The following is a 17,061-nucleotide window of genomic DNA, read 5'->3' on the forward strand; positions in this document are numbered from 1 at the left end:
TGGGAGGGTTCAGGGAGATTAAAGGTAGAAATTGCTCAAAGGTACATGGTTCCCGGGCAGGATGTAGGACCAGGGTGTCCACCACCCTCTCATGGTGCTGCAGTGTCTCCTAGTGGGAGGGCGAGGCATGTCAGCTACATGTGGTGCTGCTTCCCTGCTCTCCTTTCCTTCCTCTTTCTTATGGCTGGACGCCACTTGGGATTGAAGACAGTTTATACAAATGCATTCCACAAAATGGAAAAACAAATATATAAAAATTAGAATCATGGAAAATTATAAGTAGAAAGCCAAGCCTAGGAAACAACATGAAGCAATGAAGGGAGTGGTAGGAGAACCTCAAAATGTGGAAGGCAGGCAGCGGAGAGGGGCCCATCCTCTTCTCCACCTTTGCAGATGAGGAAATGAATTTTCCAGAACTTGCACAGGAGGTGGCAGAGCTTTGGGATGAACACTAACAGCAGACACCTCTGGAGCATCTGTCTTGTCTATTGGTTGTGTCTTTCTCACTTTTATGTCCCCAGCACTCTGCCCAGGGCCTAGCAGCACTCACTAAATCTGCTGAATTGTACACATAATAATTCACCCTTCCTTTGATGCCCCCCCACACCTGTGTTATTAATGGTGGTAGATGTTGATATCCACCCCACCAGCATGTCCCTAAACAGTTGAACCCCAAAGACCCCCACACCCTGGCAGACCAGGGCAGCTGCCTTCCTTGGTTAGGGTCACTTGTCCTCTCTGCCTCACGGAGGGCAGAGGCCCACCCATAGGAATGGCTTTCCCTCTGCGGAGCTGTGTTCTGAAAGGGCTCCCATCCTCCAGCCTGTGCCTGGACTGTGGGTTGCCAAGACATCCAGGAAGGGAAAGGCTGTTTGCCAGCAACCAAGCAGGAGAGCATCAGTGGGTCAAGTTCCAAGATTCAAAGGACAAAGAACGTGTACAAACATCACAACTGTCATCTAAACCAGTGGTCCCCAACCCCGGGCTGTGGACCAGTACCAGTCCGTGGGCCATTTGGTACCGGTTCGCAGAGAAAGAATAAATAACTTAATTATTTACGTTTTATTTATATTTAAGTCTAAACAATTTTTTATTTAAAAAAAATGACCAGATTCCCTCTGTTACATCCATTTAAGACTCACTCTTGACGCTTGTCTCGGTCACGTGATACATTTATCCGTCCCACCCTAAAGGCCGGTCTGTGAAAATATTTTCTGACATTAAACCGGTCCGTGGCCCAGAAAAGGCTGGGGACCACTGATCTAAACCACAGTTAGGGTCTTTCCCAGCGCCTCTCATCCTTGGGAACACATCTTGGCTTAACTACTGGTGTTGCCATACAGCCTGGACCCTGACCGGGCAATGTGGAAATGGTCCCTTGCTCTTCCTTCTCCCTCTGCCAGTTTCCTCCAGCCAACCCATTCTCCACACAGGGCTACCCCAGTCTGTACAGGCCTTCGTGCACACTGGGAGGGCATCCCTTCCTCGTTACATTTTACTCTCAGCTATTGAAAAATTGCCATAATGTTCTTGTTTCATTAGAAGACACATCACTGCCTTCTGTCAAAGAAATGTCCAAAGAAACCTACAACTCCACAGGTCTGATGTGAAAGGCGCCCCTTGGATGTGGTGCCCTTGTTCAGTATGCAGCATGAACAACCACACCCAGCAGCCCTGGACCTGCTCCTCTCACTACCCCTTCCTAACTTTAGCATCATCTGTGGCTCCCCATCATCTGCAGTGCTAAGTCACCCTGCTACTCTGTCATGCCACCTTGTGCCATATCCTTGGACTGGAGTAGACCCCTGACTCAAAGGCAGTCCATCCACCTGCAGGTGGGCAGCACTGCCCTTGGCATGGCCTGGTTTGAAGAGATGACCTGGGCCTGTCAGAGGAAGTGGGTTAGAAAGGGGAAGAATGGAGCAGGTGCAGAGAGAAGCAGCCACGAGAGACCAGCCTCCAATAACTGGTTCTGGTGGGTCCTTAGGACAAACCTGACCACCTGAGGAGGACTCTGACCTGTGGACTCAAAGTGGCCCTGTCAAAGCTGTGACTGGAGGGAGGTCACGCTGATCCAGGAGTCAGCAGATTCAAAGTAGTCACAATATTCTGAAGACCTGAAGGTGGGGTCCTCAAATATGCACAGTGTTTGGTTAAAAGTAGCATCTTGTGGCATCAGGAGAAAGAAAAATTAGTTTATAATTATCTGACAGCCATTTAGTAAAAGGACTACAATCTTTCCCTCATGCCTTACACCAAAAAGTGACTCCCAGATGAATATACCAAAGATATACAAAGTTTAAAAATTACAATTTGACCTGTCTCCGATCTCTGGGCTGACGTGTGTGTGTGTGTGTGTGTGTGCGCACGCATGTATATGTGTTAGATCCAGCAGGGAGGGTTTGAGCTGGATAAACACTAAGGTCTCTAACAGCTGTGAGAGCTGCCATTCATTATACCCTGGCTCTAAGCCCAGTGACCCTAGGCCCACCATACCCATCTGCATCCTGGAACACTTCTTCCTCGACCGGAATATCCTTGGTTTGCATCTCTTCATACCTTCATTGTCTTCTTCTGGAACTCCTAGCAGATGGGTTGGGAACTCTGCAAGCCCCAGCATCCCTCAGGAGTCTAGCTTCTAGTCCTATACCTAGGGCGTTGGCTTCAGTTCTTTTCCTGGGCTATGGAGACTTTTACCTTGGACTTAAGTCCAGGTTCAAAATGAGCTATACTATTTCAGCTTTCTCCTATATTTTAAGTTTCAGTGCTTTGTGATGAGAGTTGTAAAGATATGGCAGAGAATGTACTCATCGTGACTCTGGTGGGCAGTTGGACTTTTCTTTGATTCCTTTTTCTTCCTATGTAGGATGAGAAACCCTACACAGGCCTGGCAGACTCAGAAGACTATAGGAGCCCAATAGATAATGGAAAGGAGTGAGCACCCATGGAAGAGACAATAGGGAGTGAGGGGGATTGGGGTGAGCTGGGGAGCTCATACTCTGTCCAAAGGTGATGACTATTTCCCAGCATAGGTCGGAAGCCTAGAGTTGCCAGATCTTCTAACTCGGGGTTCCCCAAACTACGGCCCGCGGGCTGCATGCGGCCCCCTGAGGCCATTTATCCGGCCCCCACCACACTTCCGGAAGGGGCACCTCTTTCATTGGTGGTCAGTGAGAGGAGCATAGTTCCCATTGAAATACTGGTCAGTTTGTTGATTTAAATTTACTTGTTCTTTATTTTAAATATTGTATTTGTTCCTGTTTTATTTTTTTACTTTAAAATAAGATATGTGCAGTGTGTATAGGGATTTGTTCATTTTTTTTTTATAGTCCGCCCTCCAACGGTCTGAGGGACAGTGAACTGGCCCCCTGTGTAAAAAGTTTGGGGACCCCTGTTTAACTATTTGAGCAAACCTGGAAAGCTGTCTTTTATAATTGTCTGGGACTTACAAAGCTCTTTGTGTAGCAAGGAGAACACTGCTTGGACCAGCCTAGCATGTAGGCCTCCAGTTTGTCCCTTGAGGATGAGGAGGTGGAGATAGAGGTAGAGGCTACAATTAGCCTGAATGGTGCTGCCTAGCTGTAAAATGGGTACATTAATACCCAGCCCACATGAGACTGTAGTAGGGATCAACGGGGATAAAGGATGTAAAAGGAGACCAAGTGACATTCATTGAGCAATTGCTCTGGGCTGGGCACTGTACTCAGCCTACCCACCTTTCTCCTAAGTCCTGAAACTCACAGAGGTTGCACAGGTGGGAGGTGGAAGTGCTGGGATCGAGGCTCTGAGCCTGTGCGTCTGCCCGCCCCTGTCTCCCAATCCTGCTGCCTGGCAAAGGGAGAAGTGTTCAGCAAACAAGCTTCCATTCCTTTTGCCCTTTTCAACACCACCTGGCACAACGTGGGCAGTAAAGTTTCACTCACTTGAAACCTCACTCTTGTGTAGGGCTATCAGATTTTAGTTTAGTGAGTACAGGATCGATGACATCTGATTATAGCAAACTCTATTATGAGGGAGGCAGCTCTTTCTGTGAGTGATTTCCGGGTCTCTGGCTGGCTCACATCCCAGAGCTCCGCTGATCCGGTTACAGCCAACTCCTCCATCAGCCGGGTAATAATAGTGCCTGTACCCTCACTCCACTCTGGGTCCTCCCCTGGGAGGGCTGAGGAGGCAGAAGTAGTCTGGACTGAGCTTTCTGTCTTGTTATCCAGCAGCAATTTCCCTCCAATTCAGGGCAGCAGGCACTTACAGAGGGTCTCAATTTTGTAAGATGTCCTACTGGGCAAAGTGAAGGGAAGAAGACTGGTAAGATGCAGGCCTCAGGGTACTCACCCTTTCTGCCTTCTGTAGGGAAGCCTGGGGCTGCCTTGCCCTGCTCCCTCGTAGGTAAGGGGTACCTGGCCTGCTCTCTCAGGCTCCCCTCCATCTCCTTTGGGCCATGTAGGCCTCCAGTTTGTCCCTTGAGGATGCTCCCTCTACCAATTCTCCCTCTACCAATTCTCTCCTCAACCTATCTTTTCATCTTGCCCTTTTCATTTCCAGAAAAACCACTGTCTTCTTCTCACTTCCCATTTACTCTTCATTCCCTGTCCTCACAGGGCTGTGATTTTAGTGAGAGCAGAAAGGGGGTGGGAGGAGGAGAAAGAGAGAGACAGGATCATTGAGCTGTTCCTGTATGTGCCCTGACCAGGGATTGAACCATCAACCTCTACGTTTCAGGACAATGCTCCAACCAACTGAGCCATCCAGCCAGGGCAAGTACCAACTATTACTGTCCAGTGATGACTCTCTCAAGGGATACTGCAGAGGCCTGGGGGTTGATCTCCTGCAGGTCTCAGCCCACCAGTCTAGTCCCTATAAAGTAGCAAGGCTGCTCTTTCCAAGATGTGAGTCTGATCATGGCACAGACTTCCCAGTGCAGTTGGATCAAGGCCAAATCCCAGCTGTGAACTTCTGGGCCCTGCCTTCCATCTTCCTCACCAGTTTTTTTTTTTTCTTAGAAAGCAAGGAAGAGAGATAGAGGAGAGAGAAAGAGAAGAGAGAAACATTGTTTTATTGTTCCACTTACTAATGCATTTATTGGTTGATTCTCATATGTGCCCTGACTGGGGATCGAAAACATAACCTTGGCTTATCGGGATGATGCTCTACCAACTGAGATACCCAGCTGGGACTCAACAGTCTTATCTTGGACTTCTTTTCCTGCATCCTCTAGGTTCTAGTCTTTTTTTTTTTTTTTTTTTCTGAAGCTGGAAATGGGGAGAGACAGTCAGACAGACTCCCGCATGCGCCCGACCAGGATCCACCCGGCATGCCCACCAGGGGCGACGCTCTGCCCACCAGGGGCGACGCTCTGCCCACCAGGGGGCGATGCTCTGCCCCTCCAGGGCGTCGCTCTGCCGCGACCAGAGCCACTCTAGCGCCTGGGGCAGAGGCCAAGGAGCCATCCCCAGCGCCCGGGCCATCTTTGCTCCAATGGAGCCTTGGCTGCGGGAGGGGAAGAGAGAGACAGAGAGGAAGGAGGGAGGGGGTGGAGAAGCAATTGGGCGCTTCTCCTATGTGCCCTGGCCGGGAATCGAACCTGGGTCCCCCGTACGCCAGGCCGATGCTCTACCGCTGAGCCAACTGGCCAGGGCCTAGGTTCTAGTCTTTTGAGCTCTCCAGTGGGCCATGGCCCCATTGTCTGCTTGGATTACTTCTTGTTCCATCACCTGATGAGCTCCTAAAACCTCAGCCACAGTTATAATTCTCATTGCAGAAATCTGCTTGACCTTCTTATCTCTTCTTCCATTTTAGTTAGCAAGAGTTAACTCAAGTTCTGATTACTTAGCTATTTATATTAGTCCCCATTTATGAGTGTAGAACCAAGACCTGACTAGTAATGATGCAGTGGATAGAGCATCAGCCTGGGATGCTGAGGATCCAGGTTCGAAACCCTCAGGTCACTGGCTTGAGCACGGGCTCACCAACTTGAGCGTAGGATCATAGATATGATCCTATAATTGCTGGCTTGAAACCCAAGGTTACTGGCTTGAGCAAGGGATCACAAGCATGGCTGGAGCCCCCAGTCAAGGCATGTATGAGGAACAATTAATGAAGAACTAAAGTGACACAACTACGAGTTGATGCATCTCCTTTCTCTCCCTTCCTCTCTGCCTCTGTTTCTGTCTTTCTCACATGTACACACACACACACACACACACACACACCAAAAAAAAAAAAAAAAAAAAAAAAAAAAAAAAAAAGGAAAGAAAAGAAAAGAAAAGCCAAGGCTCAGAGAGGTTGAGAACCTACTTGCAGATCACCTAGCCATCAGGAGGTGGAGCTGGGATTCAAACTTATAACTGACTAGTGGTGCCGATGTGACCACCTGAAGCACACTTTGCAGGCCATCACTTCCTCCCTAGGATGCTCATCTGTTCAGCCTCATGTCTCACGCCTTCACCTCCCTATCTTGTGCTCCAGCCAGGTCGTGCTCACCTCCCGGCTTCTACACTGGCTCACAAGCTCTTCTGCATCTCACGGTCAAGGCTTCTCTCCTAGTTCTTGTCCATGTACTTGTCTGTCTCCTTGCTTGACCCTGGACTTCTTGAGGACAGGAACGGCGTGTTTTATTTCTACATTCATGCCTCTAGTCCTGACTCAGACTAGGTGCTCACAAAATGTTGAATAAGTGACTACTTGGTTAATACATTGGGAACAATACTGCTAGTTCTCATGGGTTAGTCAACAAAAATGTTTTGTCCATTTTTGTCCAATTCACAGATGAGGAAATCAAAGCACACAAAGCTTAAACCAATTGCCCATGCTCATCACCACCCCATATGCCCCTTCAAATTAGACTGGAGTTGACCAGTCTGACTGAAGGGAAATGGTTCAACTCTCCCAAACCCTCTACTTTTCTGGAAATTGTTAATTAATTAATTAATTCTACAATTAAATGCCTATTATGTGTGAGTCATTGTTTTGTTGAAAAAGGGTTTCTCTCTTGCCCTCCAGTCATGATCCCATAAGAGGCTGTTGCCATCATCCAGATGTGAGACCAGGGGTTCTGTCAAAACTGCAGTATCGGCCAGAGAGATCCCAGAAGGTCCCCTGTCCTGTTAACCCAGCAGAGAGCTCTGAGTTTGGATCAGTGCAACTTGCTGAGGTCTCTAAGACTAGTCACCAAGAACACCTGTGGATGCCAGACGCCTGCCTCAACTGCCCTGTCTTCTCCCCTCCCACACATTGCCATGGAAGCACTGGAAGCAGGAGGGGCCTTGTGATTCTGGAGGTAAAGAGAAAACCCTGAAGAACAAGAAAAGTCTAGGGGAACTGATCTGAAGGGCAGACCCCAAGGAACGCCCTTCCTTCCCTCCTAAAAATAATATTCTATAGAAAAGCAGGATCAGAAGGTATACGAAAGGTCACCTGGTCTTCTAGCTGGAAATGTCACCATTTAGATTTATTTGGGTCACAAAAATGTTTAAAGAGAAGAGCAAAGTAGGGCAGCCTGGAAGAGAGGAAAGAACACGTTTCAGAGTCAGACAGATTTGGGTTCCACTGCAAGCTTTTCTGCTGCCTAGCTCAGTATCTCAGAAATGACTTCTCTCTCTGGGTCTTGGTTTTCTCATCTATTGTATAAAATCAGATAGGGGCTCAGACCAGGGAGGGGGCAGTGAGGAAGGGAGTGGTCAGATCTTGGAAGTATTTGGTGGTTGAGCTATCAGGAAATCCTTGATCTCTCTGTTGCTTGTGGCAGATTAGAGACCCTCGGCAAAGGTCACTAATGAAAGAACAACTACTCCTTAAGTGCTAGATACCTTTTTAAAACCTCACAACAGGCTGAGAGATTAGGAAAATTGCCAGAGGGCAGCTGTCCCTAAATAGTGGAGCTGGAACTGAGAGCCAGTTGGGCCTGACGCCAGAGTCCAGCATTCCTTGACTTCACTCAGAGCTGGGCACCCAATGAGGTTTACAGATGCCATAAGGAGCTGGTGAGAGACAGAGAAGCCAGTGGGTGAATTAAAAAACAGTGCCTGGTAAATTACAGGAGCCAATAAATGTTTTGTTGTTGACCAGCTTAAAAACCCTAACTGTATGCAGACATTTCTGGAGGACCCAAAGGAGGCACCTAAGTGTGTTGGATAAGGGGTAAGAAAGAGGCTGGAAAAGACTTTCGGAGGGGACATTTGAGGTGGACCTTGAAGGGAAGGGGCGTGCCAGGAGATAAGGGGCCTGGGAAGTTGGAACAACAAAAAAGAATGAAAAGATTCGAAATCGATCTGACAATATGGGCTTGGAAGAGTTTTGAAAACTATGATAGGGAATATTGGTGTTAGCATTCCCGCAGGTACCCCCATAGTCACAGCCCAGACGGTGCTAAGGTCTGGCCTGATCCCCTGAAAGGCTACAGGGCTGGCAGCAGGCTTGGGGGGGGGGGTCTACCCAGCTGACGTCCCCTTGCGCTCTCCGCCTCTGCTGTTTTGCAGCACGTCCCTCCGGGAGGGCGGGGCCTGAACGCTCTCCACAGTTCCGTTTCTAGTGACGCCACTAAGAAGGCGGGGCTCAGGACCTTGGGCACGGTCCGATCAAGGGGACACACCCGACGAAGGTCCTGGGCCCACCCCAAGAGAGGCTGGGACAGGGGAGACCGGAAGTCCTCCCGCCTCCGTCCGCCTCTATAGTCCCTCCTCTCAGCTCTGCGCACAAGGTCGTGTCCCGGAAGTGAAGGGGCCATGTTGGTGGGTGACCCGGGTAGAGGTACCGGGCGAGAGGCGAATACCGAGGAGTGGTAGCGCGCGCAGTCCGCGGGTGAGTGAGGGGAGGAGTGAGGGCCGGGGGCTGGGGCTCGCTGGGCCTCCTCTCAGGGCGGTGGCCGGAGTCCCCTATCCGGCCCGGGCCAGGACGCCGGGGGTCTCGCCCCAGTGCGCCCTGAGTATTCTCTGCCAAGCCGTTCCGGCGCCCCGAGCCGGCCTGCCCCAGCCTCTGGGTCTTCCACCCCTACTCGACCCGATCCCCCCGGGGGTCAGTGGAGCACCTGGGGACCTGCCGGGACTCAGCCGCGCACTCGCCGAGAGACCTGTACTAACAGCCCTTGCGTGACAGTCGCCTCCTACCTCATAAAGCACTTTTCCTGTTGATTTTTAAAACTCATCTCTCCCACTCCGGGAGGCCCTTGGGGCCGAGGGTAGTCCCTTTGCAGTTGAGGGAAAGGGACGGTGGCTTGCTCAAGCCCAGGCAAGAAGTTAGCAAGGCCAGAGGCTGATGGCTAGCTGACTTTGGCCCCAAAGACCAGATCCTTTTACCAGTCAAATACCTCATTCACTCAGTCTCATTAGTTTATTTCTGAAACGGGGGTGATCATTTCTTCCACATAGGGACGTTGTTAGGATTCCCTTTTCCATTCAGCTTAGTTTTGAGCCCTTGGTATGAGCCAGGCGCTGTGTTGGGAAAGTTTGGAGCGCACCAAGAAGTGTGTATACTTGTAAGATCCCAGCAAGTGGTAATTGACCATACAGAGGTGGTCAGAATTGGGGTCAGAAGGGTAACCCCCTTTACAGCTGCGTTCTGTGGGCAAGTCACACCCCTCTGGAGCTTTAGTCTCCTCCACTTAAAATGGGGCTAATGATGATCCTGGTATTGTTAATAGAATGAGATATGGGACATGCTTAGAACATGCATGGTATATAGTAAACAGCAGGTGTTCACTTTTACTGTTATGCGCCCTGATCACCTCATAGGTTCTTTAATTTAAATATGATAATAGATGACAAAGCACTTTACAAATGATAACACTCTGTGAAAGGATTTTGTTACTGAAGGAGGATGGTGGCAGTCTTTGTGAAACTAAATCTAATACTGAGCATTTACAAACCAGGAGTGGTGGCACTAGTAATAGCCATCGCTGTTAGAGTGTGCAGTATGTGCTAAGTGCTGTTCTAAACACGTTTACATACATTAACTCATTTTATTCTCATACCAACCATATGGGCAGAATACAGTTTTAATCCTCATTTTACAGATGAGAAACTGAAGTAAGCACAAGAGGGGTTAAGAAACTTGCCCAAGGTGATCTACTCATTAGTAGTGGTATCAGGATTTAAGTATGGTGGAGAGGGCTTCAATCAGTCTCTAGACCACCCCTGTAGTGAAATTGTACTACGAGCACTTTACATGTATTATCTCACATAGTTCTCAAAATTATGGTAGGACTGTTAACATATCATCTCCATTTTACAAGTGAAAAAGCTGATGCTTAGAGGGGTTAAGGACTTTGTCCACAGTCACGTGGTGAATGGTAGGGCCAGAATCCAAGCCCAGGCATTTCCACTTCCAAGTTCTGGCCCTTCAGTGTAATTTTTCCCAGAAAGGGGGATTGAGAGACTGGGACCTAGTCCTAACCCTGCCACTGAGTTGTAGCATGGTGTTGGGGTCTCTGAGACCTAGATTAAGAACTCTTGAATTTTAGATAATTTCTATAGGCCTTTCTGTTATTAATTCTGATTCTAGACTTCTGTTTTTTCCCCTTCTGCTTATAGCTTGACGCCCAGCCCCTGCCGGTCCCCCATGGCCCCATGGAGCCGAGAGGCAGTATTGAGTCTCTACCGAGCTCTGCTGCGCCAGGGCCGAGAGCTTCGCTACACTGACCGGGACTTCTACCTTGCCTCCATCCGCCGTGAGTTCCGGAAAAATCAGAAGCTAGAGGATCCTGAAGCCCGGGAGAGGCAGCTGGAAAAGGGCCTGTTCTTCCTCCACAGCAAACTGGGGGGAATTATTTAGGATCCTTTGCTTTCCTTTCTCATCCTAATTCCACGGGAAAGAGGGTAGAAGTGCCTTCTGTAAACACTTCTGCTCTCTCCCACCCCTACCTCCCACATGCAGTAAGAAGCTTCAGGTAGGTAGACCCTTTTTCCTATAGGTTTCATTTTTTTTTCTGTTGCAGGGGACCAGGAGAGGGAGACCCTTTTATTTTAGTGACCAAAGTCCTTTAATCATTAGAAATTAGTGGAGAAACTGCAGACATATTAACAGAACTTTGTTGCCTTATTGAGAAAAAATAGAGTCTGAGTTTCAAGCCCCAGTGGAATAGAATTATTATCACCATTTTATAAATGAAAATGTTAGAAAAGACATTGGTTAAAACTCTTAGGGTTCGGTTCCAGACTAGCTCATTCTTCAGTGCACTCAGTTACCTTGTGGGTCTGATCACATTCCTCAAACATAACTGTAGTCTGTTATAATAGTCTGTAATTTAAAGCAAAATATAGTGTACAGATGTCAGAGGACAGTGCCTGACTGCTAATAGCTGTAGGATTTAGGGTAAATCACTAAACTTTTCCAGGCCTCCATTTCCTCATTTGTAAAATGGACATAATAGTACTTGCCTCTTAATTGTTAGAATTAAATGAGATAGTGCACACACAGCACTTAGAATTACTTGACAAGTGGTATTAGCTCTGTTTACTCCCGATACCAGTGTTGTTAAGAAGTCCCACTAAATATAACCTAATGATTATATTTAATTCAGCCACTTTCCTGGAGGGCCTTCTGTGGCACTGGCATTCTGGTAAAGCTCTGGGATAGAAACGAAGGACATGGTTCATCAAAAGGCTTGGTATAATGTGGAGGTGAACAGGCAGAATTCCAGTGTGAGCAGCTCTATGTTAGAAGGTTGGGTACAGAGCTTAGAGCCAAGGGCAGGAATGTAACTGCCTTAGTAGGTGGTGATAGACGCAGGGGTCCCCAAACTTTTTACACAGGGGGCCAGTTCACTGTCCCTCAGACCGTTGGAGGGCTGCCACATACAGTGCTCCTCTCACTGACCACCAATGAAAGAGGTGCCCCTTCTGGAAGTGCGGCGGGGGCCGGATAAATGGCCTCAGGGGGCCACATGTGGCCTGCTGGCCATAGTTTGGGGACGCCTGTGGTGAATCGCAGGTAGTATAGAACAGAGGACACTTGAGGTCTGCCTCAAATGAGAAGTAGAAGGACACTGAGTAGAGGGTTAAGAATAAGCAAAGGTGGAGGTGGAAACGTACTTTGTAGTCTGGAAACTTGAGTCTGACATAGCTTGAATGGTGCACCTGTAAGGCAGGTGGCTAGGGTTGAGGCTGGACCAGGTACAGAAGGACACTGAATCTCCTGTTGAAGAGATTGTGACCACTGATAGTAGGGGGACCATCACAGCTTTGTAAGTGGTGAAATGTCGTGGGAGAAGAACTGTGGCACTGGCAGCCTGGAGAATAATTGGTGAGAGACACCAGAGGCAGTGAATCTGGCCAGATGAGACTGAGGGACTGAGCTGGTAGGGCAGCTGCACATAAATACAACATGAACAGCAGTGGGACTCTGAGCAGCTGGCCGAGGCAGGAGGAGGAGAAAGAAAAATGAAAGATAACAGAGGTGTAAGGCTTACCAGATGGGTGGATGGTACTGTTTTAACCTCCAGAGGGAAAACAGGAGGAGGATCCTTATGCAGTGGTTTTAGATTCTCCTCAGCCACGGAGAGGTTAATTGGCAGACCAGCCTTTGGCAGTGGAGGGCCAGGGTGGGTTGATGCCCATGGGGCCTGCCTGCCCCAGGAAGGGTGGCGAGTCTGGAATGAAATGTGAGTTACTGAGTCTTTGTGCTCCTAATCTAATTTGACTGTGAGTTGGATTACTGGTTGCCACCACCCCCTCCTCGAAAAACAAAAACAAAAACAAAAACAAAAAAAAACAAAAAACACCTCATTTGTGCAACAAATACCGTATTTCCCCATGTATAAGATGTATCTTAATTTTGGGGCCCGAAATTTGAAAAAAAAAAGCATTATAAAGTTATTGAACTCAAGTTTTATTCATCATAAAATTCATACAACTCCTTGTCACTGTCAAAACTCCCATCCATTAGCTTGTCCTCATCTGTGTGTGTCTGATGACGAATCACTGTCTTCAAAAATGAGCGCAAAAACAAGTGCGAAAAAGTGGGAAATGCAAATAAAAAATCTACAACCTCTGTATAAGATGCACCCAGTTTTTAGACCCCAAACTTTTTTTTTTTTTTTTTTGTATTTTTCCGAAGCTGGAAACGGGGATAGACAGTCAGACAGACTCCCGCATGCGCCCGACGGGGATCCACCTGGCACGCCCACCAGGGGGCGATGCTCTGCCCCTCCGGGGCATCGCTCTGTCGCGACCAGAGCCACTCTAGCGCCTGAGGCAGAGGCCATGGAGCCATCCCCAGCGCCTGGGCCATCTTTGCTCCAATGGAGCCTTGGCTGCCGGAGGGGAAGAGAGAGACAGAGAGGAAGGAGAGGGGGAGGGGTGGAGAAGCAGATGGGCGCTTCTCCTGTGTGCCCTGGCTGGGAATCAAACCCGGGACTTCCACACACCAGGCCAACACTCCACCACTGAGCCAAACGGCCAGGGCCTAAATGTTATATTTTTAAAATGGCAAAAAGAAAAGCACCCTGGCCAGATAGCTCAGTTAGAGCAGCGTCCCGATTATGCCAAGGTTGTGGGTTTAATCCCCATCAGGGCACATTCAGGAATCAACCAATGAATGCATAAATAAGTGGAACAAGTCAATGTCTCTCTCTCCCTCTCCCTCCCTCCTTCCTCTCCTCTTCCCTCTCTCTCTCTCCTCCTCCCTCTCCCTCTCTCTCCCTCTCTCCTCCTCCCTCCCTCTCTCCTCCTCCCTCCCTCCCTCCCTCTCTCCTCCTCCCTCCCTCTCTCGCCCTCGTTCTCTCTTCCTCCCTTTTTCCTACTCCCTCTCCCTCCCCCAAAATCAATAAATTAAAAAGAGAGAGAGAGAAAGAGAGATCATCCTTGGTGGATTAGGGTGCCAGCTTAAAAAAAAAAGCCACCCCAAAAAAGAATATTCACAGTGTTGTGTAACATCTCCAGAACTATTTTATCTTATGCAACTGAAACTCTGTACCCATTAAACAATGGTGCTCCTTCTTGGTTACACTGAAGAGCCAGGCCCCTCTCTTCTTGTGGGATGGAGTTTTTGTCTCCTAGGAGGCTCCAGGCTAGAGCAGCAGAACCTGAGAGGACAGTGTACAGTGGAAAAGCACTTTCAATGTGTTAACTTTTTTTTGCTTTTTTTATATTTTCCTGAAATGAGAAGCAGGGAGGCAGACAGACAGACTCCTGTATGTGCCTGACCAGGATCCACCCATCATGCCCACCAGGGGGTGATGCTGTACCCATCTGGGCTGTTGCTCTGTTGTGGTAGGAGCCATTCTAGCACCTGAGGTGGAGGCCATGGAGCCATCCTCAGCTCCCAGGCCAACTTTGCTCCAGTGGAGCCTTGGCTGCGGAAGGGGAAGAGAGAGATAGAAAGGGGAGGGGGAAGGGTGAAGAAGCAGATGGGTGATTCTCCTGTGTGGCCTGGCTGGGAATCGAACTCAGGACTTCTACACACTGGACCGACGCTCTACTGCTGAGCCAACTGGCCAGGGCCAGTGCGTTAACTTTTATAATAAGAGCTTAGCCCTGGCCAGGTAGCTCAGTTGGTAAGAGCATTGTCTCGGTGCACCAAGGTTGCAGGTTTGATCTTGGTCAGGGCATATATAAGAGACAATGAATGAATGCACAGATAAGTGGAACAAGTCAGTGTTTCTCTCTCCCTCCTTCTTCTCTAAAATCAATAAATGAAATAGTAGCTTATATTTCCCTGTTGGGGTTCATGAATGCTTTCTCCTTTTCCAGGTCACTGGGTCCTTGGATGGGGGAGCATATTGCCCTAGAGTAGGAAAGCCTTTTCACAAGCCTGCTTAACAAACAGTTTTGATCTCAAGCCCAGGATAGCATCAGTGTGAGTTTTAGAGGACAGTGTGGATTGCTGACTGCTTTCTGGAAGTTGACTGTTTGTCCTGTGGGTAGAAATCTTAAAAAACTTAATGATAAGCCCACATTTTTGGAGTACTTTTACAGTTTATAAAGCATTCTCATACAGTGTTTTAGTGGATGTTTTTTCTTTGCTACAACCCTATGAATTAGGCCACGCAGTCATCATTATCTCCTTTTCATAGCTGAGGGGTTAAGTAAGTCATTTGAGGTAACCTAACTAATAAGTCAGGGCTCACAGGCAAGTACTAGATCTCAGGATTTTTTTTTTTTTTTTTTCATTTTTCTGAAGCTGGAAACAGGAAGAGACAGTCAGACAGACTCCCGCATGCGCCCGACCGGGATCCACCCGGCACGCCCACCATGGGGCGACGCTCTGCCCACCAGGGGGCGATGCTCTGCCCATCCTGAGCTTCGCCATGTTGCGACCAGAGCCACTCTAGCGCCTGGGGCAGAGGCCACAGAGCCATCCCCAGCGCCCGGGCCATCTTTGCTCCAATGGAGCCTTGGCTGCGGGAGGGGAAGAGAGAGACAGAGAGGAAAGCGCGGCGGAGGGGTGGAGAAGCAAATGGGCGCTTCTCCTGTGTGCCCTGGCCGGGAATCGAACCCGGGTCCTCCGCACGCTAGGCCGACGCTCTACCGCTGAGCCAACCGGCCAGGGCCTAGATCTCAGGATTTGACTCAAAAATCCAGGCTCTTCTATTCTGCTGCATCACTGCCTTGCTCTTACTAGTCATTACATCAGGAGGGCCAGGGACTGAATGGTTTAGGGGGGCTCCTTCTGGCTTCTGCTCAGAGGGAGGACATGCCCTCTGGTCTGCTGCATCACATCCAAGGATCACTCAGAGCAGTGGTTTTCAACCTTTTTACATGTGGGGACTGGTGAAAATAGAATTATTTTGGGGACCACTAAGGCAGAAATCACCCTGAGCATAAGCGAATTTGGCCAAGATCACTGGGTCTATGATCTTCATATAACATCAGGGTGTTCAACTCTTGAGGACTAGCACGAAATTTCTGGTGGATCAGTCCGCAGACTGGCAGTTGAAAAACACTGATTTAGGGGGTGCCTGCATCCAGTGTCTCTCCCTATTGTGAATATATCAGTAAAGGTTCTTTCATTAAAAAAATAAAATAAAATAGTGGCCATCGTTATTTCTGGGAACCATGTAATGTTCAACATGGTCCTGATTGGATTACTCTGCCTCAGCTGAGTTTGATATGTCCCCTCTCTGTCTCAGTGGCCACTGGAGAGAAAATGACTAGCACTCTTGCCTGAGCCCACCTATCATATAAATACAGAGCTGAACTCTTCTTCCTTGCATGCTTTATGCATTTGAAGTGGGGAGATATTTCATTTGTCCAAGTGGTCTCATATGTCCCTAACATGAAGCTTCTATTGACTGTAAAATGGGGAAAAAAGTACCGTCAATGTTGTGAACTCTAGTTAGGGATAAAATATTATTGGATTTGACAGTGACTCCTAGTTAACTCAATTGCTGGAATAAGTAGTCAGAAATGTTCCTTTATTGGGGGATAGGGAGGTATAGGCAATTGTCATGAGCTGTGAAACTAGCAATCTCAGTTGTAACATGGTATTAGAAGGATGCTGACACTGGAAGGTGCACCAGGGCCTTGCCTCCATCCTCCCATTCTGTGTGTATTGGGATCCTGAAAGGTGTACAGCTCTGTTTTTCCCTATGTACTTCCTGGTGTGCGGGACACAGGAGATAGAAGAGAATAGCAGCTGTAAAGAGCAGGGTTCAGATCTGAACCGTTTCGCCATCCTTTATCTGGGTCAGGCCCAGGGTTCTAACTCCATGGGAAATGGGCTTATTTGGGGACAAGGGGAACTTCAATCTGGATGACTCCATTGTTGCCAGGGAGCAAATGTGTGCTTGCCTCGCTTGAGCTATGTACTGGAGGCCAGCCTCTTCTGTATTTTACCCAAGAACTTCTTTTAGGTGTCTGCATTTTTTAGCTCATTTTCCAAGTGCATTTGATTAGGTATATTTTTTTGTTTTTCAGTTACCAGCCAAGTCTACAGTATCCTTTGTGTTTATTCTCAGCCTCACAGTGCCAGTCTCACCTGAGCTGGTTGAGTCCCCTGCACACTTGCCTGAAAAAACAAAGCATCTGTTAAGTGGGAGTGTCCACAGAGGTTATTTTCTTCTTACATATAGACTTTTAGTCATGAATCTGTGTGCAGTGTTTGGTCCATAGTATTTTATGTGCTTTTTTA

General features: G+C 48.4%; 1 protein-coding gene across 1 annotated transcript; it reads left to right on the forward strand.

Annotated features, from left to right (window-relative positions):
- The first annotated feature begins 10,551 nt into the window (after positions 1-10,551).
- LOC136387263 (mitochondrial ribosome and complex I assembly factor AltMIEF1) lies at positions 10,552-10,764 on the forward strand. Its single transcript, XM_066358463.1, has one exon. It carries the CDS (start codon positions 10,552-10,554, stop codon positions 10,762-10,764), a length of 213 nt encoding a protein of 70 aa, XP_066214560.1.
- The last annotated feature ends 6,297 nt before the right edge of the window (positions 10,765-17,061 follow it).

This window comes from Saccopteryx leptura, chromosome 1 (assembly GCF_036850995.1).
Source record: "Saccopteryx leptura isolate mSacLep1 chromosome 1, mSacLep1_pri_phased_curated, whole genome shotgun sequence".
NCBI classification, from domain to species: Eukaryota; Metazoa; Chordata; class Mammalia; order Chiroptera; family Emballonuridae; genus Saccopteryx; species Saccopteryx leptura.

Excerpts from the sequence above, each read along its gene's own strand:
- LOC136387263 (XM_066358463.1), top strand. The coding sequence starts at position 10,552 with ATGGCCCCATGGAGCCGAGAGGCAGTATTGAGTCTCTACCGAGCTCTG.